This window comes from Phaenicophaeus curvirostris, chromosome 4, assembly GCF_032191515.1.
Source record: "Phaenicophaeus curvirostris isolate KB17595 chromosome 4, BPBGC_Pcur_1.0, whole genome shotgun sequence".
In the NCBI taxonomy this organism is placed as follows: domain Eukaryota; kingdom Metazoa; phylum Chordata; class Aves; order Cuculiformes; family Cuculidae; genus Phaenicophaeus; species Phaenicophaeus curvirostris.
Window position 1 is genome coordinate 71002823 of NC_091395.1, and position 27447 is coordinate 71030269.

General features: G+C 38.3%; 1 protein-coding gene across 4 annotated transcripts in view; it reads right to left on the bottom strand.

Moving 5' to 3' along the window:
• Positions 1-27447, bottom strand: part of MAEA (macrophage erythroblast attacher, E3 ubiquitin ligase) — a 48837-nt gene that overhangs the window by 5726 nt on the left and 15664 nt on the right. For all 4 annotated transcript variants that reach the window (XM_069856498.1, XM_069856500.1, XM_069856499.1 and 1 more), the window contains 4 exons: positions 26661-26843; positions 22799-23002; positions 6979-7101; positions 4301-4377 (listed from right to left, as the gene is read on the bottom strand). In XM_069856498.1, coding sequence (XP_069712599.1) covers positions 4301-4377; positions 6979-7101; positions 22799-23002; positions 26661-26843 — 587 coding nt within the window. The remainder of the gene's footprint in view (positions 1-4300; positions 4378-6978; positions 7102-22798; positions 23003-26660; positions 26844-27447) is intronic.

The window sequence follows — 27447 nt, forward strand, 5'->3', positions numbered from 1 at the left end:
CCATCGTTCGCAAAGTATCAAACATCTTGGAACGTGGTGGGCATTGCTGGTTCAGCCAGAACTAATCAGGTTTTCTGAAGTGACCTTCTGTTAGCCTCCATCTCCCAACTCTCCCTTCTGTCAGTGTCCCTTAAGAAAACAAGTTAGCTTTCCCACAAAGCCTGCTAGTGTCTGAACTTCATCCTTCAAGTGCCAACACGGAGAATTAAAATAAAGGAAGATACCTTTTGGAAGAGAAGCAAGTACATTAACTCATAGTACTCTTAAGTCTTTTTTAGATTGGAAAGCAAGAAACAGCACTATGAGTACTCAGGACATAAAAATAACACCTTATTTGCCCTCATGGCATTATTCACCCCTTCCCTTTGCATTTGGCTACTTCCATCTCTTTGTGCACATGTGCTCTTGGAGGCATAGATGAGCCTTACAACACTTATGCTGTTCTTACCAACAGTAGCACGAGGCAGTGCAGCTTGAGCATGGGGCTAAGGTTTTTTAAAATTGTTTTTTTAAATCATGACCAGTGGACCATCACTGAAACCACTTAGTAAAATTCTTATGACAGATCAAAGTAATAGGCAGAAAATTTTGTTTTTTCAAATCCTCAAAAGATTCTGTGAACTCTGTAGGGGCACAGTCCATTTTTTGTTTGAAACAGCTGTTCCTCTAGCCCAGGCAGGTACAGCAGACATATTGCACTTGGCAAATCCAGGAATAAAAAGGTATTTATGAAGAGTTGAAGATTTACAGTTTACTGCCTAATACAGGCACATTAAGTTGTTAAAAATATATCAGCTATACAGTGTGTATGTGTATGTCTACACATGCCTAAATTCACGAATGAAGAAATTAATTAGGAATTAACAATAACTGAACACAAACACAGTGTTACCAAGAAAGGATTTGCTCTTTCTGAATGATGTCTGAATGCTTTTGCCTCAGAGACCATTAGTACTACTAGCAAAATTATACTCGCATTACTCAGCAATTTTATTATTATTTTTATGCACCTGTTCAACCCCACCTCCCACCCCACCCTAAAAAACAAAGAAACAAAATGTTTATTCATCCTTGTAAGAAAGAACAGACTGTGGTCACTCTACCCTAACTGTGCATCATCAGCTATTTTTATTTACTCTTGCCTTTTATGTCCCAAAACCAAGTGCACAGGGTGTCTCGTTAAGCTTTTAGTTAAGAAGTTGTAGTCTGTGTATCTCTAGCATCCTTGAAGAGCAACGTAGCAGAAAGCTGTCAGATTTCCCAGAATGAAATCAGTAAGATCCCTAGAAGTATGAAATCAGTGTCATCAGTCATTCATTGTTACTGGAATAGGTATAAGCTTTACGAAAAAACACACTGAAGAGCTACCGATACTTGGCAAAAATCTTTGTGATGCAATTTGGCCTGAAGATTCACTCTTTGTATCCAACAAAATACAAAATAAAAAAAGTAGGTTTTGTACCTTCTTAAAACTTGCACTTCCAAGACTGCTGATAAGGAAGTCTGTTTGTACTTACATTGTAAAAAGCTACAGAAATTCAAACACTTAAAAAGATGTATAATTTTAACCTAAAAGCAATATGTCACTTTAGAGGTTCTCAGCAGGCAGTAAGCAAAGCTTTCAAACTTATTTAAACACCAGCTGCGTTTCAGCAAAATGTCAGTTCTCTGAGCTCCTCTCATACAGGAAACTACTTGGTAAACAGCCTCTTTCTCTGCTTCCTAATGGATGCCTGACCTATTTATTGCACCAGGGACACAATACTGAAAGAATCCTGCTACAGGCACTTAACAGAAGCAAGCTAATAAAAACACAAGTTGCAATGCTTTGCTAGAAACAATGAGATTTATGCTACACCTTCCCAAAATATGTTGCCTGATTCAGAGCATATGAGTGTGAAATGGTGAAGACTAACATTTTTAAGCCACGTTGTTTAAGTAAAGCATTGAGATGCTGAACTTGGAACATATAAAATTATTAAAACTCATCCTGTTAAAAGGGAGTGAATTAAGATATTGAAGGTCTTTTGCAGCTCCTTTTCATTTTACAAGAAGGTAAAGCAGCATTGTTATGACTGGCAAGCTATAACAGCTGAGTATAAAATATATACATAAAACCCCTGAATTTCAGTAGGTCTATGGAATATACATGCTTCACCCCTAACAACATTCAATATGGATGCTGTTTTGCAATGTAGATAGGAGTTGTAAGTTTTAAACTTCAGTGACTATGACAGCACAAATTATTCCATGCCAAGAGCACTGGGTCCTCTTGAAGGTTGACAGCTTGCAAATTCTTCCAGTTCCGATGTGGAAAAGGGATCAGAGGGAAACAAATATCCAGCAACAACATTAAACACAGAATGACCTTATCTACTTTTTCCCAGTTCTCTATCTCCTTATTTCAGCTCTATGCCTGCCTTCTGGCTTCCAATCTATATAAGGAAGCTCCAGCTCAAAGGAAATAGTTTTTAGAGCATGGACTACTGACTGTGAAGAAGGATGACTGCACATTTGGCAAAGAAGCAAACTTAGCAGAGAATAAGGCTAAAGGCACAGTATTCGTCAGATATAAAAAGCACCATGGGCTTCAGAAGACAGATAATGTCGTTGAGTACCTTTCATCCTGTTCATAAGTATCTGACAATTCCCTAGGATTTGAGAAGTCTGTTAAAGGGGCGAGTGCACATCTCAATGCTAGTATGTAGGAGGAGTTTTGTTTGTTTATTTTTCAAATTAACAACTCTAAAATTAGCTGGGGTTTATCAGATTGCACATTTGCATTGGCTGGGATCAAAACAACAATGATACAGGTGGGGCAAAGCAGGAATGATGTGTTGGCTCAAAGCAAGCATTTAAATGAAATCAGAAATAACAGGTGGAGATTACCTTAAAATTTAAGGTGAGTAATTTCAGGGGCAGTGTTAGTATTGGACTGACCTCTCCACATACTTGCAATACCTTTTCCTCTATTGTCCTTCCCACCCATTGAATTCAAGAAAAGTTAAGTGGTTGGCCCTGCAGAAGACTTTCTGCACCTGAAAGTTAGGAATGTTCTAAAAAGCTTTCAGTATGTACCTATGTTATGATGCTTCATATCTTTTCTACAGCCCTGTATTCTTCTGTCCACAAAGCAGCTTTGCCACAAGCACAAGCTTCCTGGTGGTTTCAGTTTCTGAAGTGCTTTTTATGGTTTTAAAGGCAGTAAGAGTTGCAACTTCCTTAACATAAAATTTCTCAGAAATGGGAAACAGCAGCCGTGTTATCAGAATGTATCAGCAAAGCCTCAAGTCTGGCCATAAAACTAGTCCTCTCTCCCCAGGTTTAAATACTCTTACAAAAACAACCTGCTCCGAGTTCCTCTCCCCCTTGCCTGTACGTAAGCTCCAGTAGCTCTGTCACCTGCACCAGACTTCATGGTGCTGGCAAGATCACTGCTTATCAATATTATCAACACATTCTGTAGTCCCAGTATAAGAATTCCACTCATTTCAACAGAGCTGGTTTCCTGTGTTATCCTGGAACATTAATCCAACACCTTGAATCAAGATCATTAACTTTAAAGTATAAATTGCTTTGTGTGATGATGTTAAAATTATTGCCAGAAAGAGTGTCTTGTAGTTAAAGTCAGGTCTGACTCCAGTTCAAAGGAAGTGAAAAGGGATATTGAGTTGGTTTCTTCATGTGGAGCCCAGAGAAAGGAGTCAGGGTTACAGAATAATAGCTTGTCACTCTCGTGTACGTGACAAGATAGAACTCCAAATTATCCATTCAATACAAAATATGAACATGGCCTAAAAGCATAATTTACAGAACAAGTTTAATGAAGATGGTAAAACAGAATTCAGTCAAAATTAAAAAGTTCAGCTCTAGATTGGCATTCCATTAACCTTTCAGTATTTTTTGCTATTAAACCTGCAATGAGTTCCTATGAGGAGCTAGCTCTACCTCTTGAACATTAGGTAAGGGAAAGGATATTCATTGCATGGTATACCACCAGAAAATACTATTACTTTATAAAACAGATTAATTTTCTAAGCACTGATTTGGAAAAATGACAACGCAGAGTCTGAGCAACAACATTAAATTTTTAAAAACTGGCATCATGGAATGACACCTTTAAATGCCTTTAAAAAAAAACAAACCCCAAAATCAAATCAACTCCAGCTTAAATCCAAAGACTGATCACAACAGCAGCAAGATCCTTTACAGCAGCAAGGCAGTAACAGTCACATGTTTCTAATGAAGCCTAATACCATCCTGCTAAGAAAATTGTTTGATAAGCATCTTAATTTCATACCTCACAGCATCCAGTCTCTTGTTCTGTCGAATAAGTTCAATGAACTCCTGAATCCTTAGGCTGAACTCCAGACAGCTCTGAGATGAAAGACAAGACAGGGTCTTAGATGGTGGCAAAACTGCACTGCGCAGTGTGTTTAAGTACTATGTATGCACAACAAAAAAGAAAGTGTTAATAACATGCAACCTTGTTTGCTTGCTTTTAGGCATTCATGCAAAACAAGTTGAAATGCTGACTTTAGGGACAAGACATCAGCACAGAATTCCCTAAAAGCAAACAAAAACCTCTCCTCTTGCCTCCTTCGAAGCTTCAGTATATAGCAGAGATGAACTTTTTCCTAATGACTGAAAGCACCTGAGATGCAAGTGAGAGTAACAGGGAGCTTCTCTGTATGTTTTTTAAAATTGGAAGTAGTAGATTCAACAGAAGTTTGGGGCTATGTGATAATTTAGACAAGAGAGGTCTACCCAGAAGACTGCAAAGAAGAAATCAGTCTTTGAATACCACTTTGAGAATCCCCAATACTACCAAAACCAGCAGAGAGTTTAAGTTGCTGCAATCCCCTCCCTCCCTTTCTTCAAACTTCTATCCCGCTCCTCTTGTCAAACATCTAAAAGCCATGCTGGAAACAAGTCTCAAACAAGAAAACCAAGTGGCATTTACCTGTTTTTGGAAAAAGGTAAAATTTGAAGCCTAATGAAGTTGACAGTGTCCCTTTAAATCAAATTCCATCACCAGTTCACAAAATCTATAAAAAAACTTCGAATATGTGGAATTACAAAGAAAAAGATTCTCCCCCCTCCAAAAAAAAGAACAGGTCACAATGCTTCTTCATAGGGACACAGTCAACTGCTTTATTAGCTTATGAAAACAATGAAAACTGAAAGTCCTCTGAATCTTGAAAAGAACGATTCCTTGAGTTACCCTGCTTCGTTTGGCTAACATTTTTTTCCTTCCCCCATGCTTCTAATGAATAGTTGCCTTTTGTTTATTGTCCATCAGCACAGCAATATCAAAATTCCTCAGTGACTCCAGTAGGAATTTGGGCAATTCCTACTTTTTATCGGTGAACGGCCTGGAGTGACTGACGCACACACAGCAGTTGCTTATTTTAACATTTGAAATGCAAGCCATTGGAACATAAAAATGATGCATTCTGCCGTACGTTAAAATATACAAGCTTGTGGAACAGAAAATTTATTTTCCAACTATGCATTTTTCTGTACTCAAGCCCGTGTTTATAGCAGAGAATAAAAATTTCTTCTCTACTTGAAACTTTTGAATAAGAGTATTTTCAAATACCCTATTATTCAAATCTACACACTTGTCTCATTTAGAAACTTAGCTAAGTTTGTTTCTACTGAAAAAAAAAAAGAAAAAATTGATCAAAGTTTTTAATTGTTAATGATACTAAATCCTAGGGCTTAGTATTTTGTTAAGATGTTTCAACAGGCAAACACCTACATCCCAAAACAATCTTCACAGTTAGTGTTTTGTTTTTTTATGAATCTTCAAGTAAGCTGCAAGCCAGTGGCTGTACAGGTTCTGCAGACAAAGGTAACTGAAAGTGTCCTCAACAATCGGATGATGCATACTTTTCAAGGTTGTATACCTTCAAACAATCCCACAGCAGCCATTCACAAGAGTTCAGATACCTCACATCTGTAAACGTCACAGGACTGTGTGCTCCCCTAGGTCAACACAGTTTAAATTTTAGATGAGGCTTGCATTAAGGTGGTGGCTGGGATTTTTAGAATGTTAACATTGATGAGTAGCTAAGCAACCAGAAACAGAAGAAGCGTTTATTTGTGTTTTGAAAGGCAGCACAGTAATTTTGATTTCTCTTCTTTCAACTCTGATCTCTTGCAGCCTTAGCTTTGGGTTTTGTTTGTTAAAAAAAGCGTAGGGCCTGCAGAAATAGATTTTTGTACATTTTTGAGGGAGGCAGGGAATTTGGTTAATATCAGCTAAAAACAGATCTCTGCAAGCCCTGTAAAAGATCACAGCATGTTTTGAAATGCAGGATTTAAGAGACAATGAATGAGTATATATCATGTTCAGGTCATGGTGTTCAATGCCTAGACAAAGACTTCCTGTGTTTATTACTTGATTAAACTCAGCTTTTATTTTTGGGAAAAAACCATTTCAACAGTAATTCCTCACAGAAAGTTAGTTCCTTACTCAAGTTTTATTTTCTTATATACACCACTTCAAATTTTGCATGACATTTCCCTTAGTGTTAAGCCTGAGGACACAGGTTTACCAGGTAACCTCACTTTTAAGATAACTCAGTTTACATATGAAAGTATAATCTCAGCTGGATGCAGTGAGTCATAAATCTAAGTTCACACGCATCAAGATGTAACATACTTATGCATTTAGACATTTGTAAATCACACACAACTTACTATTATTTTCTTTAAGCATTGTTTGCTGAGACAACAATTGCATTCAGAAGATGGCCTATCACTGAGTTTAAGGTTTGGCATTTGCATGAGCTAGTTGAGCTCCAACTACCTGCACCTTGTTAAAAGAAGAGTTATTTTACTTAGTGCCCTTACTTTTATACACAACCTCATTCAAGACCTATAATTTAAATCAAACTGGGCACATGAAACATCCAAGCAGTTCAGAAAACCTCAATTTAAGCAAAACATGAACACATTACATTTTCATACCTTCATTTTTCTGAGCCTGGATTTGTTATCATGACACCATGCCAAGCAAGTCATAGTCTCTTGTCTTTCCAATGACTCTTCCACTTCTTTAGCAGTCAAAAACATCTCAATATTTACCAAGTCCTTCAAAAATAAAAAGGAAAGCAGGACTTGTTAAACTGCACTGATACTCTACACAGCAATCCACTCTTAAATGGAACTGGAATAGACATATAGAAGGCTGTTCCAGAGACTTCTGGTTTTTACAACAGTACTTTTCAAGAAGACATTACAGTATATTTTGAAGACTGCATTTCCACACACTGCAATATTCTGATAGTGAGATAGTGACAATATTTTTCTGAGTGTATTTACACAACAGAACTAGAAAAAAAAGAAAGAGTACAGATTAAACCTAGGAGCTTAAACCAGAAAATCACCAGATGCCATTATCCCTTCAATGTCATTCACACCTCCAGGATTTCCTTAAAGCTTGGCCTACTAAGTCAACTGGACCATGAAAGTGGCATAACAATTGCTAAAGTGAGCAAGAACTACAGAAAACAGGATAGTCTGAATCTACTTCACCAAGCTACCTGTAATTATCAGGTTTTAAGCAAAGTCCTACAACGGTGTTAAGTCTCCAACATGTTTTCTCTCCAGACCTTCAATTCCTTACAGTAGTTCTGTTTACAGCATCTCACACCCAGGTGATAAAACAAAGTTACTATACTAAAAACAGTTAAGCAAGTGGTGGGCTACAAGCTTCCTCAAGCGCTTATCACAAACAGATGTTTTTGAAGGAAAAAACAGTGATCTTGTATCAAAGTTGCTGTTAGTAAAGCTGTAGTAGGCCTGTGCCACTTGGTAGTTACCAGCAGCTACCAGTCAAGGCAACCGTGACTGAATACAACGCAAGATCTACGAAGGAAGAAAATACACTGCAGGAAACCATAATTCAGTAACAGAAATCCAGTCCTAAAGTATTGGCTTATATACACTCTAATTTTGAACAAGTTAATTTTTATGTAGATTTCACAGGAAAATGCTGAAAACTTTACAACTGAAATGCTGACCGTCAGAAATATTACAGTGGCTCTAGTGAACAGAATCACCCTATAACATAATTCAGCTGTTAGCACAGCTGAATATACTTAGTTTTAGAATTTATACTTTCCTTTTCTGAAGCGCAGCACAAGTTGCAGCTTTTACTAAAGCTCTCTCTCTTATGACTTGAATGTGAGTTTGAAACAAAAGATTTTAAAGATTGTATGCTCATGGCAGTAAACCATTGCACCATCAAAAGAATAAAGGGACTCATACGGCTCTCATGGTATCAAACCCAGGCAAGTCAGACTAAGCTCAGAACTAAAGCAGTTAAAAGTTTACAGAACAAAATTAAGATTGGACTTGCAGTGACTCCTCCCAGCCCCTTAAAGATAACAAAAATAATCTACTTCATCAATGTGTTGGCAAAGAGACTGAAAGAATGCCCATCCATCACACAAAAGGGCCTTTTTTAAAAAAAACAAAACACCAAACCAAACAACAAAATAACCCCACAGTTTTCTAAGAACGTGAGAGCAATCTTCCTTTTTTGGTAATCCAAAGGTTTTATGATGACATTCTCAAGTGGAAGAGAGAACTGCATTATTCCCCCTGTGCGTGATAAGGTGACCGCATAAAAACCTCTTGTCCACGTAAGTCCTGTGTGTAAGTAATTTGTCATGTAACGCAACCATATTCATTATGTTGCTTGGGTATTTTTCCACATATTTGCTGAATAGGAAGACAATTCAATTTGAGTTAAAAACAGTAACATCTCCATACATCTCCTCAAGCTTTAATTATGCGTCCTCTTAATGAACTGCATTTGATTCTATACCAAGTTAAATCAAAAGCATTTTCTTCTACATTAAAAAAAGGACTGGATGTGCAAGGCAGATTACAAATCACCGGTTTCATCTCATTTGCTAGCTTTTTATAGTTTAAGTTTCATCACAAAAGAAAATAATTATTTTTTAAATAAGCACAAGGGCAGCATTTGTTTTAAGTCAATGAGCTGATGAGAGAATCCCAACTATATGCATTTATCAATCAGGTTGTAGCATAGCAACCCCCAACTATGAGCAAAAAGATCATAGTTGCTACTGAGGCAGACAACACTCAAATAAAAAGAATATTCCTACATTCCTTTTGCAAATTTAAAATAAAAAGGTTCTATTTGATACAGAAATTCTAATTAGATTCACAGTTGCCAAAAGAAGTCACAGCGTGGCAGTCGGTTCTATTAAATAGACAGTATGTATCCAGAAAACAGAGAAGAACATTTTTAATTAAAAGAGTTTCTTTCAAAACCAACAATCACATTTAAATTGCAGCAATAAATAGGATTTTCTTCTCTGCTGACTAGATAGAAAGTTAAGAAACAATACATGGGGAAAAAAAAGCATTCAAAAAACCCTTTGCAGGGGAAAAAAAAAGCTTTTGCATTTGACAAAAAGCAGCCAGAAGTCTTAGCTGTGCATATTGATAAAAAAAAAAAAAATCCTAAAATACAGTTGGGCAATAAATCCTAAAAAACTCACGACATTCTCGTGTCACCCAAGTTATTTTAATCTGATCATGCCTTCCTGTCTTCCTTTTTTTTTGTGGTGCCTACTCTGGATGCTTCTCCATGGTGTGTTTCATTAGACAGGACTAATGAAATAGAACTACAAAGAAGCAATCAGAGGACTATTTGGCTTTATCAAAACCAGCTCACCTCCTCTCTGCATACCAGTACTGCAGAACTACTTGTCTGCCACCTGTTGTATGGAAAGAAACAGGTTCATGGTGTTCCCAGTTTTAAGCATCTCATGTTCCAGTCAGAAAATCCCCATTAAGAACCCAATCCTGAAGAGTTTCCTGAATGTATTCAGCAATCAGGAGCTGCACAGGCTGTAGACCATACAGAAACATTGCCCTTCAGTTCCAAAAACAGCATTGAGATTTAATATGCTGTTATGAAGAGCGTCACTTACATAATTTGTTTACATATAAAATAGAGTAAATGTAAATGTGCAGTTTCAGAGAAATATCACCACTGGTTTTGCAGGTGGAGAAAAAGCTGAAGCAAGAAATCTGTTGCTGCACACTCCCCCTCCAACTGACACAAGCATTCAGCATCATAGCAAATACTTTGTGACCTGCATAGAAATGAAGGAGCAATTGTAAAGTTTTTAATTGTCACGTTTTGCAACACCGTATAGTCCTATATAATTTCACAATTTCAGTTTTCACACTGTAAAAGTGATGGCAATATTTACTTCCAGCACTGCAGAAGCACAGGAGAACCCTGCGCTGCACACAGATTATTTCAGTATTGTTAGTAAACTGCAACTTTTCACAGAGACTTTCCAGTCTCCTGTGCATCACCATGAAAATTTTACCTAAATTACCTTGCCTTAACTTGCTTACAAATGCGGAATAACAGGCACCGGGTATACAAACTGATTAACATCAAAACTTGCATTTAGTTAGGCTTCAACAATTGTACTGAAAACCAGTTTCCAATAACTCAAGGATAAGAGCTCTGCCCATAAGTATTACTGACAATTATTTAAACACTGAAGAGGGGGAACAGAGCATAAGCATTTTTGTTCCTTCTAGTGCAAGAAGCACCACCTGGATTTTACCACTTCTGTTGAAAAAAAACCCTACTGGACTAGACTGAACCAACCTTCCTTCCTGTTCAAGTCACTGACCTGATAAGGGGTAACTATTTAAGCACTAGATGAACTTTACCATAAAAGGACTATTTAATTCCATTACAACAGTTCAAATTTTAGAGGAAAACATTTAAGAGAAAACTGCACATAAAGGCTGAAGACACTTAAGTGAATTTAGAGAGACTTATTTAAACAAAGACATCTATCCATCACCCTGTGCTCTGCCTGATTTACATATATATAGCTTTTAAAATAGCACAGCTGCTTTTTAAGCTCCAAGTGCCTCCAGGGAGGGAGGTTACCAAGCCTATGATTCTGCACAGAACTTCAATTATTAAGACAGAAAATACTATGAAGAATGAGGACTCCTTTATGACAATTATTACTAAATACATACCCTGGCCAGCATGAGCTATATCCCCATACAGCATTTCCATTTTCTGAGATGGGTTCTTAGTAAGAATATCCCAAGCGTGTATATGCACATCCCCTCCTTTGAATGGCTTTTGGACTCTGGTCAATGTGAGCAGTTGTTGACAGAGACAGAATTTCCAGTGGATCTCGCCTTTTGCTATATTTCTCCCCTTATCAGTGTCCTATGTCCAAGGGACTCCAGCACATGCCCTCACTGGAGGGAAAGGCTGTAGCAAACTCCTTACTTACGTATCAAAGCGTCAGTGCTCGAAATATCTGCTGAAGGTTTTCTGCGCATAGGAGGCAATTCAGAATGCAGCTTAGATCAGCTACAGTACAAACCTGAGCAAGCCAGGCTACGTGAGTTCTCGAAGTCATGAAATAACTGCTCTGTAATGAAAGCTGCACCCTTAGCAAGTTTGCGGACGACACTAAGCTGGGTGGAAGTGTTGATCTGCTGGAGGGTAGGGAGGCTCTGCAAAGGGATCTGAACAGGCTGGACCGCTGGGCAGAGTCCAACGGCATGAGGTTTAACAAGGCCAGATGCCGGGTCCTGCACTTGGGGCACAACAACCCTGTGCAGTGCTACAGACTGGGAGAAGTCTGTCTAGAAAGCTGCCTGGAGGAGAGGGACCTGGGGGTGTTGGTTGACAGCGACTGAACATGAGCCAGCAGTGGCCCAGGTGGCCAAGAAGGCCAATGGCATCTTGGCTTGGATCAGAAACGGCATGACCGGCAGGTCCAGGGAGGTTATTCTCCCTCTGTACTCGGCACTGGTGAGACCGCTCCTCGAATCCTGTGTTCAGTTCTGGGCCCCTCACCACAAGAAGGATGTTGAGGCTCTGGAGCGAGTCCAGAGAAGAGCAACAAAGCTGGTGAGGGGGCTGGAGAACAGGCCTTATGAGAAGCGGCTGAGAGAGCTGGGGGTGTTTAGCCTGGAGAAGAGGAGGCTGAGGGGAGACCTCATTGCTCTCTACAACTACCTGAAAGGAGGTTGTAGAGAGGAGGGTGCTGGCCTCTTCTCCCAAGTGACGGGGGACAGGACAAGAGGGAATGGCCTCAAGCTCTGCCAGGGGAGGTTCAGGCTGGACATTATGAAAAAATTCTTCACAGAAAGGGTCATTGGGCACTGGAACAGGCTGCCCAGGGAGGTGGTTGAGTCACCTTCCCTGGAGGTGTTTAAGGCACGGGTGGACAAGGTGCTAAGGGGCATGGTTTAGTGTTTGATAGGAATGGTTGGACTCGATGATCCGGTGGGTCTCTTCCAACCTGGTTATTCTATGATTCTATGAAAGATAATCACTACTTTAAATACTGATTTCAAGGAAAATGAAAATAGGCCCCCGAATTTCATGAATTCACATAGTTGTGCTACAGAAGGGAAGAAAAGCGATTCCCAAAAATACAGTGAAGGTTATACGAAGAATAATCACAGAATCACTAGGTTGGAAGAGACCCACCAGATAATCGAGTCCAACCATTCCTATCAAATACGAAATCATGCCCCTCAGCACCTCATCTATCCGTCCTTTAAACACCTCCAGGGAAGGTGACTCAACCACGTCCCTGGGCAGCCTATTCCAGTGCCTAGGGAACCTTTCCGTGAAAAATTTTTTTCTGATGTCCAGCCTGAACTTTAACAAAGTTTGCAACTTTAAGGTCCCTCACAGTTAAGAGAATTCAGCAGTGAATTGAAAAAAAAAAAAAAAAGCAGCAGTAGTTCCACATATTTACAGAAATTAGGTAAATACAAAGAAAAAGCAGACTCTTGCTAAAAATAATGGATATCTAACTGGTTTGCCTTTCTTTGTTGGGAGGATTTGGGTAACTACTCATAATATGCTCAAGTACTTGCTCAGAATTCTTTATTCCAAAAGACTTCAAGCAAACCATTTGCTCCATTAGGAACTACCCACATCTCAGCAATCACAGTAAGATATCAAAGCTCAACAACAGAAACTCCAACCAGGAGTTCTTTTTCAGTCACATACTAGAAGTGACCTCTCCAAAAATGGCAATTTAAGAGTGGGATGACTTCAGAAAGCTGACTTTCTACTTAGACATCAGGACACGTGTTGAAGCCTTCATCCAACTCAAGTGAAAGATCTTTACATCATAACTACACCTCAAGCAAACAAAAATTCTTTGGCTAAATGACAATCATTCATTAGTTTCACAAAGGACAGCAACATGTAGATTATTATTAAAGGTAGAGTTTCTGTTTCACAGCAGGTAAACTTCACTACAAATTGCTTTAAAAAAGTTAGTAATGATCTTGTTTCCAATACGTGTCAGTGTTTTGATGAGTCCATTCCCAAATATAAACCCCGAATGTATCTCCAATACAGAGTTCCATATCTAGACGCGTGGCTCTGTAAACTCACCAAGAAAACTGCTCATATATTCTGGCACCAGATACAACAGAAGACCAACTTTGCCTTTGATCCTATGTAAAAAACAGCTTACAAAGAAAAGCAGCATCAATTCCCTAGCAGCTATATAGCTTTTGCTACATTTAAATTTGTATTTTCAGATGTGGAGCAGTCAGGTCAATAGTATTCCTCTCCATCTGTCTCCGCTCTGCACATGAAGTACTTTTATTTTATGACATCTCCAGCCACAAGTCTGGAAAGCTGTCAGAAGGAATGCACAACAAAATCCCTTATAAGTCACACGAACTTTTATGTATTAAAAGAAAATCCAGAATATTTCACACATGATATGAATCTTGAACAAGCCTCAAAAATCAAACAGAAGCAAGTACTAAAACAAGAAATACTTGATATTCTCAAATCCCCCATGAGCCATCCTCAAAACAAGATGATTCAACCAGAAGGAAGACTCAGGCTTATGACAAGATTAAAAAAAAAAAAAAAAGATTTGATTCAGGTGGAAAAAGGTAGCATTCTGGAGAAAAATAAGCCTCCCTGGTGGAACAAAAAGACAGTCAGAAAATAGGTTGTTTGTTGTATGAAATAGATGATTCATAATATCACAAGATACTGTTTATTCTTTTAAACACACAAATTGTCTATTTTTACTTGCTTACTAGCATCACTATGAAACTGAAAATAGGCCAGTATCCCTCAAGCTATCAGTGGCTTGCTGCCAAGAGAACGTACCAGTGACAGTTTTAATAAGATTGACGATCTATACCTATTACATGCATAAGAGCACCGCCTTCATGTTAAAAACAGCTTTGCTGATGCACTTCAGCATTCAGTAACATAGTGAGGATTTATTTAAACTACTTGTGTATGAAATACAATAAACACTTACTTAGACCACTCTAAAACAACTTTAAAAAAAGCTGTGTGAAGCTTTCAATGACTACTCACGTACTGAGCTATATATCCTTAACTTGCAACGTAATGTAATTTAGTTCTGTAGAGCTGAAATAGTGCAATAATGAATAGATACAAAGAATGAGGTCAAATTAGTTTTCGATATTAATATATTAATTCATATAAATTTCCTCTGTGATGAATACACAGCAAGACCAGCGATCACCTAGATGCCACGATTACCATTACACAACTTGAGAAGAAGGCAGACACGAGCTATGAGGTAGACAACAGAACCATTTGTGGAAGAAGAGGTTAGAGTACTTCTGCAGTGGGGAAAAGGTGAAAAACACCACAGTAAAACTGTCTACTTGGAAACATGTATGGAAATTATAAAAGGGGTGCAAGTGAAAAGCAGGACAAGGCAATAGGTTTTGATGGCTGTGGCAACACGAACAGACACCTTTCCCCTTTGCAGTCAATTCCTCTTCCTTACACAAGGAAAGGAGTAAAAGGTTGCTGGTTGCAAGAAAAATCCTTCAGAGCAAATGCACCAAGATCGAATGGAAAAAAATTAAGAAAAATTGGCACTGGTAGTGACAATACGACAACATCACAGTTACTGAAGCACAGTTAAAAGGAGGCACAAATTAACATTAAGAGGTCTCATACTCTCTACTCATGAAGTAATGTTGCCTGAAGTTCATTAAGCTACTATTAAGTGTTATAACGCTACACACATTAAAAGGATTACAGAGAAAAACAGTAATTGATGGAACGTCCCACTCAAAAACCAGCTGCAAAGCCAGTTCTTAGGAAAAAGCACAGACAGCCAAACCACATTCATCAACAGCAGAGCCAGAAAAGTTTTTGTCTACAAAGTAAACACAGTATCCCATGATGAATACAGTCCAACTTTCACGTGAGAGCATCTTCCATGAACACAGACCTTTTAATTTTACCTGGTTATTTTTTAAAGACTCCAGTAACGCACATGGACAAAACATTCTTCTAACAGATGTCTAACAGGAAATGTTGGTACTTCTGGCAACTGGTTCTAATGATAAAATCATGTTCTAAACCTCATGCCTGATTCCGAACTTGAATTTTTCTGACTTCCAATTCTGTGTTCTGTTTCCTCCCTAAGACTTTCTGCACCAGATCATGAATTTCCTTGGTATATGATTTTTGCCCTCTTAACTAACAAAAGCATCCACCCCCTTAAATTTTCCAGTCTCCACGTCTCCAATTTTTCCAACAGCTTTCCAAAACTAGACATGTTCTGGGATCAACAGTGCCTGAGCCAAATGAAGAACAACATTCCACCTGCCTACTTTTGTTCATGCACATTAACCATTTTGGTAAAGCCCCACAGCTGCTGCTAGTGCTTAGGCTGATTATTAACAAGCTGTTTTCCCAATGCATCCTCTACTCCTGCCTCAGCAATTTTTGTAGCTCAGCAAATGGCTGCACCTTATCCAGCACTACATTATAGCATGCTAAGTACAGTAATAAACGACTACGCTAGAGTAGTGCGAGAAAGCCTCTAGAGCTTAAGATGTATCATTGGCAGGGAAAAAAAAAAAAAAAAATGGCTCTGGCCTCAGCTGTACCATAGCCATTTTCTGTCACAGCCTCTTCTGGTAGAGGAAAGGCAACTAATCCCTTGTCAGCTGAGCACAAGCTCTGCAACTTTGGTCCAAGCAGGATCAGTCTGTATTAGCAGCCACACACATCCATAAAAAGTGAACTCCTGTCATCTCATACAGTAACGAGAGAAAGTGTTAAAGTAACATTTACACTCTGAAGAAATTTTCCTTATTTTTCATTCTTCCTGCCAGGCATGAGAGGCATAACTGAGACCAAACCTCTTCTACACCTGAGTAATCTACAGGGAATAACACCATTCTCCCTTTGGATAAATTCTTGAAATGATTTTTTTTTCTTGAACCACTACCCTTCCTGACTAAGTATTTTGTAATAACTTAACTCTGTTATGATACACTACAGGTAATGTATTTTGTCTAAAACACTGAAAATAATAGGCATTCTACCACAGCATATTTCATGCTGGTAGCTTTTGAAGTGTCAAATGATTTGTAGTGAGAAAGTTTGTTATTCTGCGTTTATCTTGACTATTTCACATTTACATAATTCTAATTCCCAAAGATCCTAGAGACAAAATGCAGATGTAAGGCTGTTCAGGAATTACAGCACTTTGAAATTCAGATGAGCACATCCAGGCATTCACTATACTACTCTAGTGAAAGCTGCCAATCCTACACTAAGATCAGCCAAAACACATTAAGAGGAGTTTCTCAGTTGCTTATCTGTAATTTAGCACTTGAAGGTAACTCAAAACAGGCACGAGTTAACATACTGGCACTTTGAAATAAGTTGTGCCAGTTCGGGAGCATTTTCAGATGTAGTTCTCAAACCTCTCTCACGTGGGAACAGCAAGTCATAGGAGATGGACAAAATAATAGCTCTAGACAAAAGACAACTTTTGCCATAAAGCTTCCATTTCGGTAGTCAGCTTGTCTGTGTTCTGCATGACAGTGAAAAAAAGAATACACACACGCATTATGCTGAGTGTTATTTACCTATTTAAAATCAAAGTGTTAAGAATACAAACTAGTTTTGATAAATTAAGTCATATTTGTGTGTTTGCTTACAAGCCATTTTTGGACCACATGTCTTAACAAGGAAGATTCCTAAATGTACAGTGGTAGGATTGTTAAAAGAAGTACTTCATCAACTTTTAACTTTAATGTCATAGAGCTTTGCTTACTCAAATGTAAGATTTCTCTAAACATTCATATGAATTTGTACTGATGCAATCAGCAATCACGTATTACTGACACCCGGAGTATTAAATGTTTACTAATCCAATGTTCCTGAACAGCGTCACATAGCTTATTTGTAATGACTATTTTAGAATTAAGTCTCGCTCCTAGATTTTAAGTTACCTAGATTTTTAGGTTTCTCTCTAGGTTTGCGTTTTCACTTCTGCTTCACCTAATCACACAGGTTAAATCCACAGAGCCGTTTGAGGCGTTTGGAGAGAAGACCGGTAGAACACAGTCGTATCAAACAAAGCAGAAGCTTGTTTCTTCTGTGCCTACATACTATCAGTCTGCTGTCGTGACAGTCTATTCATTCTTGAAGAGGAACGCAGCTCTAGCTGAGCTAAAAGACTCCATGGAGAACAAATCAATCTCCAGGAACACAGAGGCAGTATCTTACCTGCAAATTCCTCGTGGTGTGCAGATATGTTTGCAGTTCCAGACATTCACTGACGACAGAATGCCTTTATCCTGCACATCACTTGAGGTAAGACCACCAGATACACAGGCATAAGAAGCTTCCCGTCCAGTGGGACAGGCAAAGACAATCAGCCTCTCAACTTACCCTAAAGTCCAGGCAGCTATAGGTTCAACATTGTTTGCTCTCCTCTGGTGAGCTTCAGCAGGACCTAACAAACCTAAGCCTATCAATCACGTTTTGATGAGAACAATATCCTCAGAGAGCATTTTTCATTCACTATGAGTTTTAAGACTTAATACTGTTCTTGTCTGTGATGCTCAAATGTGCAGGTCACTTTCAACCTCAGCCAATGGTAGGAACAGTTACTCAGGGAAAGGATGACCTTAAAAATGGCAGCTTCAGCAAGATTTTACCCCCAACACACAAAGAAATCATTCAGCAGTTTTCTACTGATGTCTCAGCTGAAGGATCCATTTCACACTGGTGAGGTACACTTCTATAAAGCAAGAAAAGAATCTTTTTACTGTGGAGTTGAAAAAGGAACAATGATGTAGAACCGTATGAAGAAGGAATCAGGCACTTTGCTAAAAGCCATGCAGCTTGACTTGAAGAACGAGCTTGTCTTACTCCAAAGGTCATCAAATAAGATTTAATGACTTCCTATAATAAAATTAAGACAATGGAACACATGAGAATCTGTTGCAGGTATCTTTCCAAATACTCAGTTTCACAAGTCCATTCCAAATGGTTTCCAAACGATTAAATCTGAAGCTGTGTTTGTGCACTAGAGAAGAGGAAGAATTGGACCAAGTAGGAGAGAGGGGAGAACAAGTTTTTCTGTGACTACTACACCTTTAATTTATACTAATCAAAATGTATTTTTTAAAAATACATTTACTGTACTGGTTTGAAAGACAAAAACATTTTCAGAATGGTTTTGCAATATCTACTGCTTTGATATCCTCCAGGGAATAACTGTTACCGCAGATTAAGAAGTTCTGCTCCAGAAGGAAACACTGACAAAAACTGAAGATCTGAAATTCCACTTCGAGAAATCTGTTATATTTTTAGGACTGCTGTCAGTTGGTTTAATACTGTGTGAAGTGTCAAGAAGCTCCGCTAATAAAGGTCCGTGTCTACAATGTCCACGTCCAGAGAAAACTTTTTAAGTTGATAGGATATTCTATTTTTTTCCCACAACAATTCTCAAAAGCAAAAAGCACACTGTGGTATTAACACAGGTGGCTACTTAAGTATCTCTGAGGCATGATACAGCTACTTAATTACTGATCTAAGAACATTAATTTGCTGAACTTTGACTAGCAAGCATAATCCATGATGCAAGGTCAAGTTAACTGGTTTTAAGCTATTTTAAAGAGTTATTTCAACTCAAGTGGTCTCTTATACCTGTAGCCTTACAGTGCCACTGCCCACCCTGCCCATGGGTACAATAGTTCTTCTGTCCCACAGTGGTTTAGATTTCCAAATTACATGCTCCTCACCCTATCACAGATACTTAGTTTATGCTATTCTTCACAGAAAAAAACACTGCCATTTGTACAACTTTTGTTTCATACAGGCATTAAGGCAAGGATATATATTCTTTTACTAAAATAAACTAAGCAAAGACAGAAAGAGGATTTTCAGCATATGATGGAGACTGACAGCTTCAGAATCTGTGTTTGTTTTCAATCAGACAGGTTAAAAGTCACTACGGTTATTACATAATTAAGCAAAGAACACAAGGACACTTTACATGTTTTTTTTCTTCCTATTAAAAAAGGGGCAAGAAAAAGAGTGGCATTTAAAGACCCACCGGCCCTAAGAACAGCATAAAAAGCACTACCCACCTAACCTAATTATAAACTTATCTACAAGCAACAACCAACTTCCTACTGGAACATCACATTTCAAAAACAACATGTGTCTATCAATTAATGGCACACAAGTGAGATAGCATTTAATGTAGCCAAACATGGAATAGCAAAATTTAAGTTACCAGATAACCCTGCCAGAGAGCTGAACATATGATTCTACAGATGAAAATATACATTTTTATATGGGTGCTGCACTCAGTGGTCATAACAAAGCAAAAATAAGATCATTACTAAGTGTAACAAGCTGATTCTGATAAGCTTCATTTGTACGCAATAACAAAAACTTAACATCTAGTTGCTGTCTTCAACCCAAACTGTTTTTCAGCATCACTAGTGAGCCAGAAGACATCAAGAAAAAAAGGTCCACAATAGAATCCCTTCCACCTCATATTCACTTTGGCGAAAGAATGACATTTCTGTCCTTGACTGTCAGCTCTTATTTTAATACTACCCACATTCTGGTTTACTTTCCCAAGCAGGGTTACTTTTCTTTAAAGACATATCATACACAATCCATGTTTGTAGTTTATTTCATATATTGCCATATAACTTTATGCTTTGCATATGCTGCATGCCTGAAGTTATTCCTCATTTGAGCTAGTGCATAGCTCTAATATTTAAACTTCCTTATTAATTTTCACATCCAGCATTTATTTTCACAGCTGTTCAGTTACTAGTTTACAATCGTGGCTTTGGAGTGCTCATCTTCCATGACAAGAATTCAAGAACACTATTTTTATGAAGGTAGTTAATTTAGAAAGCAGAATAGAATTTGTCACATCCCATCAGTAACTATTAGAATTGGACACTACAGTGCATAGTTGATTGTTGAGCAAGCTGCCGTGTATTACTGACAAACAGGTGAATACTTCAATGGTTGCTTTTGGTCTCTGAAACAGAACACTTTCTAAACTGTTTCCACCCATGAAGCACCTTTGCAAGTCTCTTAGCATTCAGCAGCCATACAAGGAGCTTAAAAACAAACAGGCTAAGACATGTTCCCAAGACTGGTCTAACAACTACCAAAAGATGCTTCATCTAGGATCCACAAGCTAAAACTGAAAGAGAGAGAAGTTTCCTTCAGCTTTTACAAGTAGCAACAAAGGGTGCTTTCGGCCATTTGCCCTGCAATCATAGAAGCAGAATCGCAGAATTGTTGAGACTGGGATCTCTGGAGGCTGTGTCAAACCAAGGTCATCTACAACGGGTTACTTAGGACCTTGCCCAGTCCAAGCTGCATTTGAATATCTCCAAGTACAGAGAGACTCCACACCTTTGTGTGCCTGCTACGGAGTCTAGAACTAGACAGAGCACTCCAGAGGGGTCTAATGAGTGTGGAGCACAGGGGCTGGACAATCACCCTTCCCCAGCTGGTGATGCTCATCCCAGTGCAACCCAGAGTGCTGTTGAATCATCTTTGCCACAAAAATTCATTGCTGGGTCATGCTCAACTTGCCCACTGGTCGATAAGTTGAGCAGAAACTCCGCCTTTTTTCCGGTACCAACTTAGGATATAGTGCCCACCCACTGTAAAAATATCACCTTGATATAAACATAAAATAAGTTGGGTAATAGACATGACCAGTTTCACTATACAGCAACTTGGTTCTGAAGCCTGCATGGGTAGAGACATTTATTAAAACTACCTGAAACTACAGTAAACAGAAAGATTACTTTGCATGAGAGAAAAATACCATGATATTTTGTAACCTCTGCAGCAAAGTTATGTTATTAAGCATTAGAGAACACTTTGATGCTCATGTCCTTCAGCAAGAAAGGAACAAAAAGAAAGAGATGTTGTCTTACTAAAATGGCAAACCCACAAATCCTGTATAAAGATCAAGTCCCAGTACCTTACCATTGTAAAAGCTGTTCACAACTAATATCACCATACTGTAGGAAAGACTGAAGGAAGCCTATCCTCATTTAGCCAAAATGTAAACTTCAAGTTGAGTAAAATGCATAATTTTAGCCAACTGGAAGAAATATGGCCTCCACACATTCAACATAGGCAACTAATTCAAGTGACTTTGATGTCATACAAATAAACATTTAGGCTTGAAGGCAGAAGTTAAATAAGCTTATTTAAAACTTTTAAAACACAAAAGCTTCTATTCAGCAAAGAGAATGAAAAGCTTTAAGGCTTCACCAGTGCAACGCTTTGTACCACACAGTCTTGCAGAGTATCATGATGGACTTCCATGCTCATGTCTAAACAAAGCCAGGCATTACTTAATCAGGCATAACAGAATTTGCTATGAAAGTGAAAATATTTCCATAGTGCTTTTTCAGCAGACCTAGTAGGTACGGTAACATGATGATTCAGCAGTAGGTGAGCTCCTGCTCAAAACAGAGGGAATCTCACCCAGAGATATGCTGAGTGAAAGATTTTAATCACAAGAATTATGTACCTTCTGGAATTAGGAATATCAAAGGAACTTAAGATTCAAGAATCACTAAGGATCAAATCACAAATGTTACCTAAAATTAGCAAAATGCAATTTCTCTAAACAAACAGCCAATTCTTAAATAATAAGTTTTAACATCCCTGTGGCTGTCAGAGGACCGCAGTATAGATTCATTGCTCTATAAAGAAGCTACACCAAGGTGTACAATTTTCAAACACTTTGTAAGCACTTACAAGATGGAAGCAAAACCAACAAGACAACCAATAAAAAGGAATTGGAAACGGCAAAAATAAGCAAAACAGCAAAAACTTTCCATGGGCCATGCAAGATATACTGGCTACTAGAACCTGCAAATTATATCAAGATTTATTTTCTGAAGTACAAGCCAGCTTTCCTCTGGATGCATTAAAAAGCAGGATGATACAATAAAACAGGTGTTCTTGCAATCAGCATACGCTATCCTGCTCAGCCTGGTCACCTACACATATCATTTAAGTGCGGCTAGACAGATGGGAAGCTCTACCAACTGCTTAATCAGCAGCCTAAAGGCCTCCAACAAAAAGTTCTGCATGACATTTGAGAATTATTTTAAGTTTTAATAGGGCAGAGTGTTTAAAAGCATTTAATTTGCAGCTAAAAGATATGCCTTCAATTTTGACTCATTTAATATGTTAAAATATAATTTATGTCAAGTAAGGAGAACAAACTCTTCCAAAAATATTAACAGCTAAACATTAGTAATAAAGGCACATTAATATAAAAAAATAGTTGCTATAGGGCTAAAGCAACTTGCTGTTATTTGCCAACTTCCTCTTTACTACTGTTTCACTAGTAAGTTAGTGCACATTAGTAAGTTTCACTAGTAAGTTAGTGCTACCAACCTCAATACCACTTTGCCTTGCTAGTTTTACAGCTGTATTGTAGTAGCCACAACGTAAAAGATGTTCCACCATCATACGATCCATACGTTTCTTCTTCCACATGTTTGCAGCAGCTGGCTGGTCACTACTATGCTCTTTCAGATGTTCAATCCTACGTTTGCAGAGTTTCGCACTTTCATCTTCAGCCTGGATTGATTCAACTGCCTAAAAGGTAAAAATTAACAGCAACAAATAAGAAGTATACATTTTCAATTTCCTTTAAAAGCATAATACAGTAACAATTGTTTGTAATCATTCTTTCTATATTATACAGTTACAGCCAATAGCATTTCTTTCATTTAAAAAGACGCTGCCTACAGCAGCATGCAAGTTTCAGCATGGTTGGTCCAGTTCTGGGATTTCTTGCATATAAAGAAGTTTTGACTTGAAATCAGGAGTACACGCATTTTTCTGCTTAATGTGCACTTAGTCTGAAAACTGCAACATACCAACTACAGCAACAACTGTTGTAACAGTCTGCAAAGAGCTTGATGAAGGTTCGCAGTCACGTGGTCCAAACAGTTGGAAATGATGAATTTCTTCCTCTAACCTATGCATTGCTTCTTCCTCTAGCAGCTGTCTGACTGAATTAGTTCTGCTGAGGAGTGATGCCCAGTAAACCCACATTACTTCTAATACACTGGAGCCATTTTAATCAGTCATGCGATAATGCAATTCGTATAAATATTGGCCTCTTGGCACCTGGAATTCAAGGATCTTTGAGCAGTTTTAAGAAAATTATCAGTTTTGTTAAACTGGTATTATTTTACTTACCTCTGCAGCTCTGGAAACATGGATCTACTGTAAGGAGCCTAACTTAAGAAAATAAACTTGTCAAGAGGAAGCAGAATAACTTTTTTTTAAAAAAAAAAATCAACAAACTGGCCAAATGCAAAACACCTCCCCTCAAATACCTCCATTACTTTTTTTATTAAAAAAACCAACAACAAACCCACACACTCACACTTGTTTTCTTTCAACTTTAAAGTTAAACAGCTGATTAGTTATGCTGCAAATTTTACACGGCAATTTTATCACAGACATATCGTAATTCAAAGCTTGCTGACTCAGTGTGCAGCACATGACAATTGTGGGTCATGCCAGGCTACAGAGCACAAGCAAGCTTGCAGTACTTTTTAATATGCTTGCTAAGGTAAAAGCAAACCACAAAACGAAGGAGGCCTTCCCATCTGCAATGTATCACTGATGATGCAATTCCAGGTTGGGTTGCCTTACTTGTGGTGACTTTAAACTCACTGGCTTGTGTTTGAATAACTGCGCAGCTATGGCAACAGGAAAGTCCAAGCAGGTTTGCCAACCAGTCACAGACTAAATAACCTGGCTGGCTTTTGGCAGCCCCCTTTGCGCTCCACGTTGGCACCACTACTTTCCCAGTACTCAAGGTATTCAAGGCTACAGTATCATCCCCGGATAACAGCTCCAGCCCTGGAAGCACAGGTTGGTTCAAATTGCTTTTAACATGCATGCTCATTTAAAGATGACTTCTGGAATGATCAGTATTTGAAAAGCAAATCTAAATAAATGAAAACCTGTTCAAGAAAAGTGTACAAAGCATTTGCCCCAACAAAGCCTTGCTCTAATGTGGCCCTTGATGTAAAACTCAAGTACTTAAAACTCCAGGTCACTATACAAGACAGACTTCTAAAACTCACATAAACATCTATAGCCCGAGTTATTTTTACTACTCAAGTTTTATTTACTTTTATTACTGAATTTATCTTTATTTTGTATTACATGGTTTGGAGATGAGTATTTTAGGTTATAAACCAAGTCTTTTCCTATTCAGCAAGCAAACACTAAGTCAAGCTAAAACTCCCTTTTCACTGGTAAGATGTCTGCAGTATTGTCAGATGTGAAAGAAATCTTGAGAACTACTCTGAATACAACTAGGAGAATTCAAGGCAGCCTGACACAGAGACTGAGCCCTGTCTCATTCCAAAGAGCTATCCTTACATGGTTTTCTTTCTGGATTTACAAAGCTCTTGCCGGATTTTTATTTTTGATCCTCCTAGTGCATTCTGAGAGCATATAGATCATTTCCAAAACCCTCTAAAGAAAGTCTATCTGGACTTGCCTTGCTGAATATTAAGAGAATGCGAGGGAACAAGCATATTAAACAGGATACAAAAGGAAAAACAAAGGCCTAGGTTTCTCCAGGATCATTTTCAGAACCCAAGAAACCTGCTGTGCTGAAAAGCTCTTATTCAGAGCAAGTAAAGTGTTAAATAAAGGAACCATCTCATTCTATTATGGCCATCTCAGCAGCTCATCAGATCTTTGTCTAAACACAGGAAGAAACAGAGATACCACATGGGTCCAAAGGGCCTGAAGAAAACAATCGGTTTTGCTCAGGGCAGAGATTAGAGGGAAGACAGTTGGAGTTGATGGTTTGGAGCAGAAACAAGACCTTTGTATTTCAGGCAACTTTTACTGTTAAACAGATTTTTCTCCCTTTTGCTCTTCCTGAGTAGCTACAAGATACCCCACACAGTCTTTCAGGCAGTCAAAACCAAATGAGCAGTTATATTAAAAATGGAGCCTTGCATCCAAAATTCATCAATGCATTCAGACAGACAGACACACACACACACCTCGGCAATAAAAATTTAAGAAGTGAATCAGTTACTCCTCCATATCATTACTCCACACCTATAAGCAAAATCTAACACCTCTCAAATAGCAGTGATTTCTTTAAGTAACAGAGAAGTTAAGAAAACAGATCCTTCAAGACCTCTAAGTCTCACAAACCAAACATGAACACTGCAATTAAACTTAAGCAGCCTTTTGCAGATCAGATCTTCAACACCTAGCTAACCTGTTCAAGCAGAAAACCCCAAATCAACATGCATGACAGTGTTATTTTCGTGTTACCAACCTCCAAGGTATTTTGACGCTTCACTTAATATAGTCTCAAGTTTTATATCTGTTGGTTATTTCATTTTGTTTTAATGAAATGACTCTGCTACCATTTGTTTTGCCTACCTATTTTTGGAGAAGCACTGTTCTAAAACCAAGTGACTGAGTTATTTTCATTTTTCTGCAAGATTTGTTTCAAGCAAGTGTTCTGATGACTCTCAGGATGAGTAATATTCCCATCCAAAACAAGGATGGCTTATACTATATAGTCTGTTTTTAACTCATTTTTCTTAGATGTGGTAAAGGCATGAAAATTTGGCTGTATTTCACACAAGCGTTCAAATTTAAAAGCTAGAAGCAGGTTATCTTGATAAACTTTGTTTAAAATGTTTTTAGTAATACTCCCCAGAAACCTTCCAACCTGCAAGTTTACTGTTTATAAAGAAAACATTTTGCGTAACAATCCAGGACAACTCACACTTGCCTCTGCAAAGAAGCTTCATTGCTGCATCCCATCACCCAACTGGGGTTTAAACACTTTTCAGGTTCACCTTCTACCTGTTTTCCCTCCTCAAGTGAGGAATTAAGGCAACCGCACAAATCTTTCCATTAGACAAGCAGGAATTGATACAAATCAATTCATTTTGCTGCTATTTCTTTTCAATGCATAGAGAAATTCCTTTTCAGAATGATAAACACTTATTAACTTTACCTCCCAGAGGTTTCTTACACTTAGTCATGGAACACCAAATCATACTTCCTAAGTGCAGTGAAACAAGACAGACCAAGTTTTGGTGTTTTGCTGTGCATTCTAAGGCTGCTGTTTACCCTGCCAGTAGTATCTGTATCTTGAAAAGAAAATTTAAGCAATCAGCATTGCGGAAAACTACTTCCATTAACTTTGCAAAGGCAACACAGTCACAAAGTATAATAGAACAGCACTTACCTTTCGTTTCAGAACACTGAGTTTTTCAACTACTCCATCCAAGAGACTAACAACGGAATCCACAGCAGGACAACTGCTCAGTGTCTTCTCCAACTCTGCCACAACCATGGTAACGTGGCTTGTCTCTCGATCGATGTTTTTCTGTGCAGCTCGAAAACGTTTGTTCAGTGTTTCATATGGCACCTAAGTGAGAAATATGAAGTCATTAGAATTTCTGATATTAAAGAAGTCAGGGCTTCTAGTGTTTAAAAAGGCCAATGATTCTGCCTGGTGCAGTTGGAAGAACACCTATGTTCCAGGACACCAGATGTTATTAAATGAACTTGAGCTCTCATATCAAAGCCCTTACTTAAGCCCTCTCAGCAAGGAACTAGCACACTTCAAAGATTATGAAAAACAGTGACAGGAAATAAAAGCTGGTAGATTCTTCTCCGATACCAATGTCACCTATCTTGCTTTGACTGTAGCCAGCACTGATGGAAACAGTTCAGGGAGAACAGAAAGCAAAGTCAAATGTGTATTTAAAAATCCAAAGCTACAAGTTAACTACAACTAAGAGATCATCCTTCAGAACAGGGCTTTTAAGCTTACATTTCTCTCCTTGAGGAGTCTACAAAAGAAGAGAAAGTTACCTTTGAGAAAGCATGTATAATGAAAATCTAATTGGTCTCCTATCTACTTCGGCCAATGAAGGACTACTTTTTAATATTAACTCCAGTAGGACTATAACAAATGCCAAGAGAAACCCCACATAACTCTTCTTTTAGTGAAAAAAGCGTACATGGTA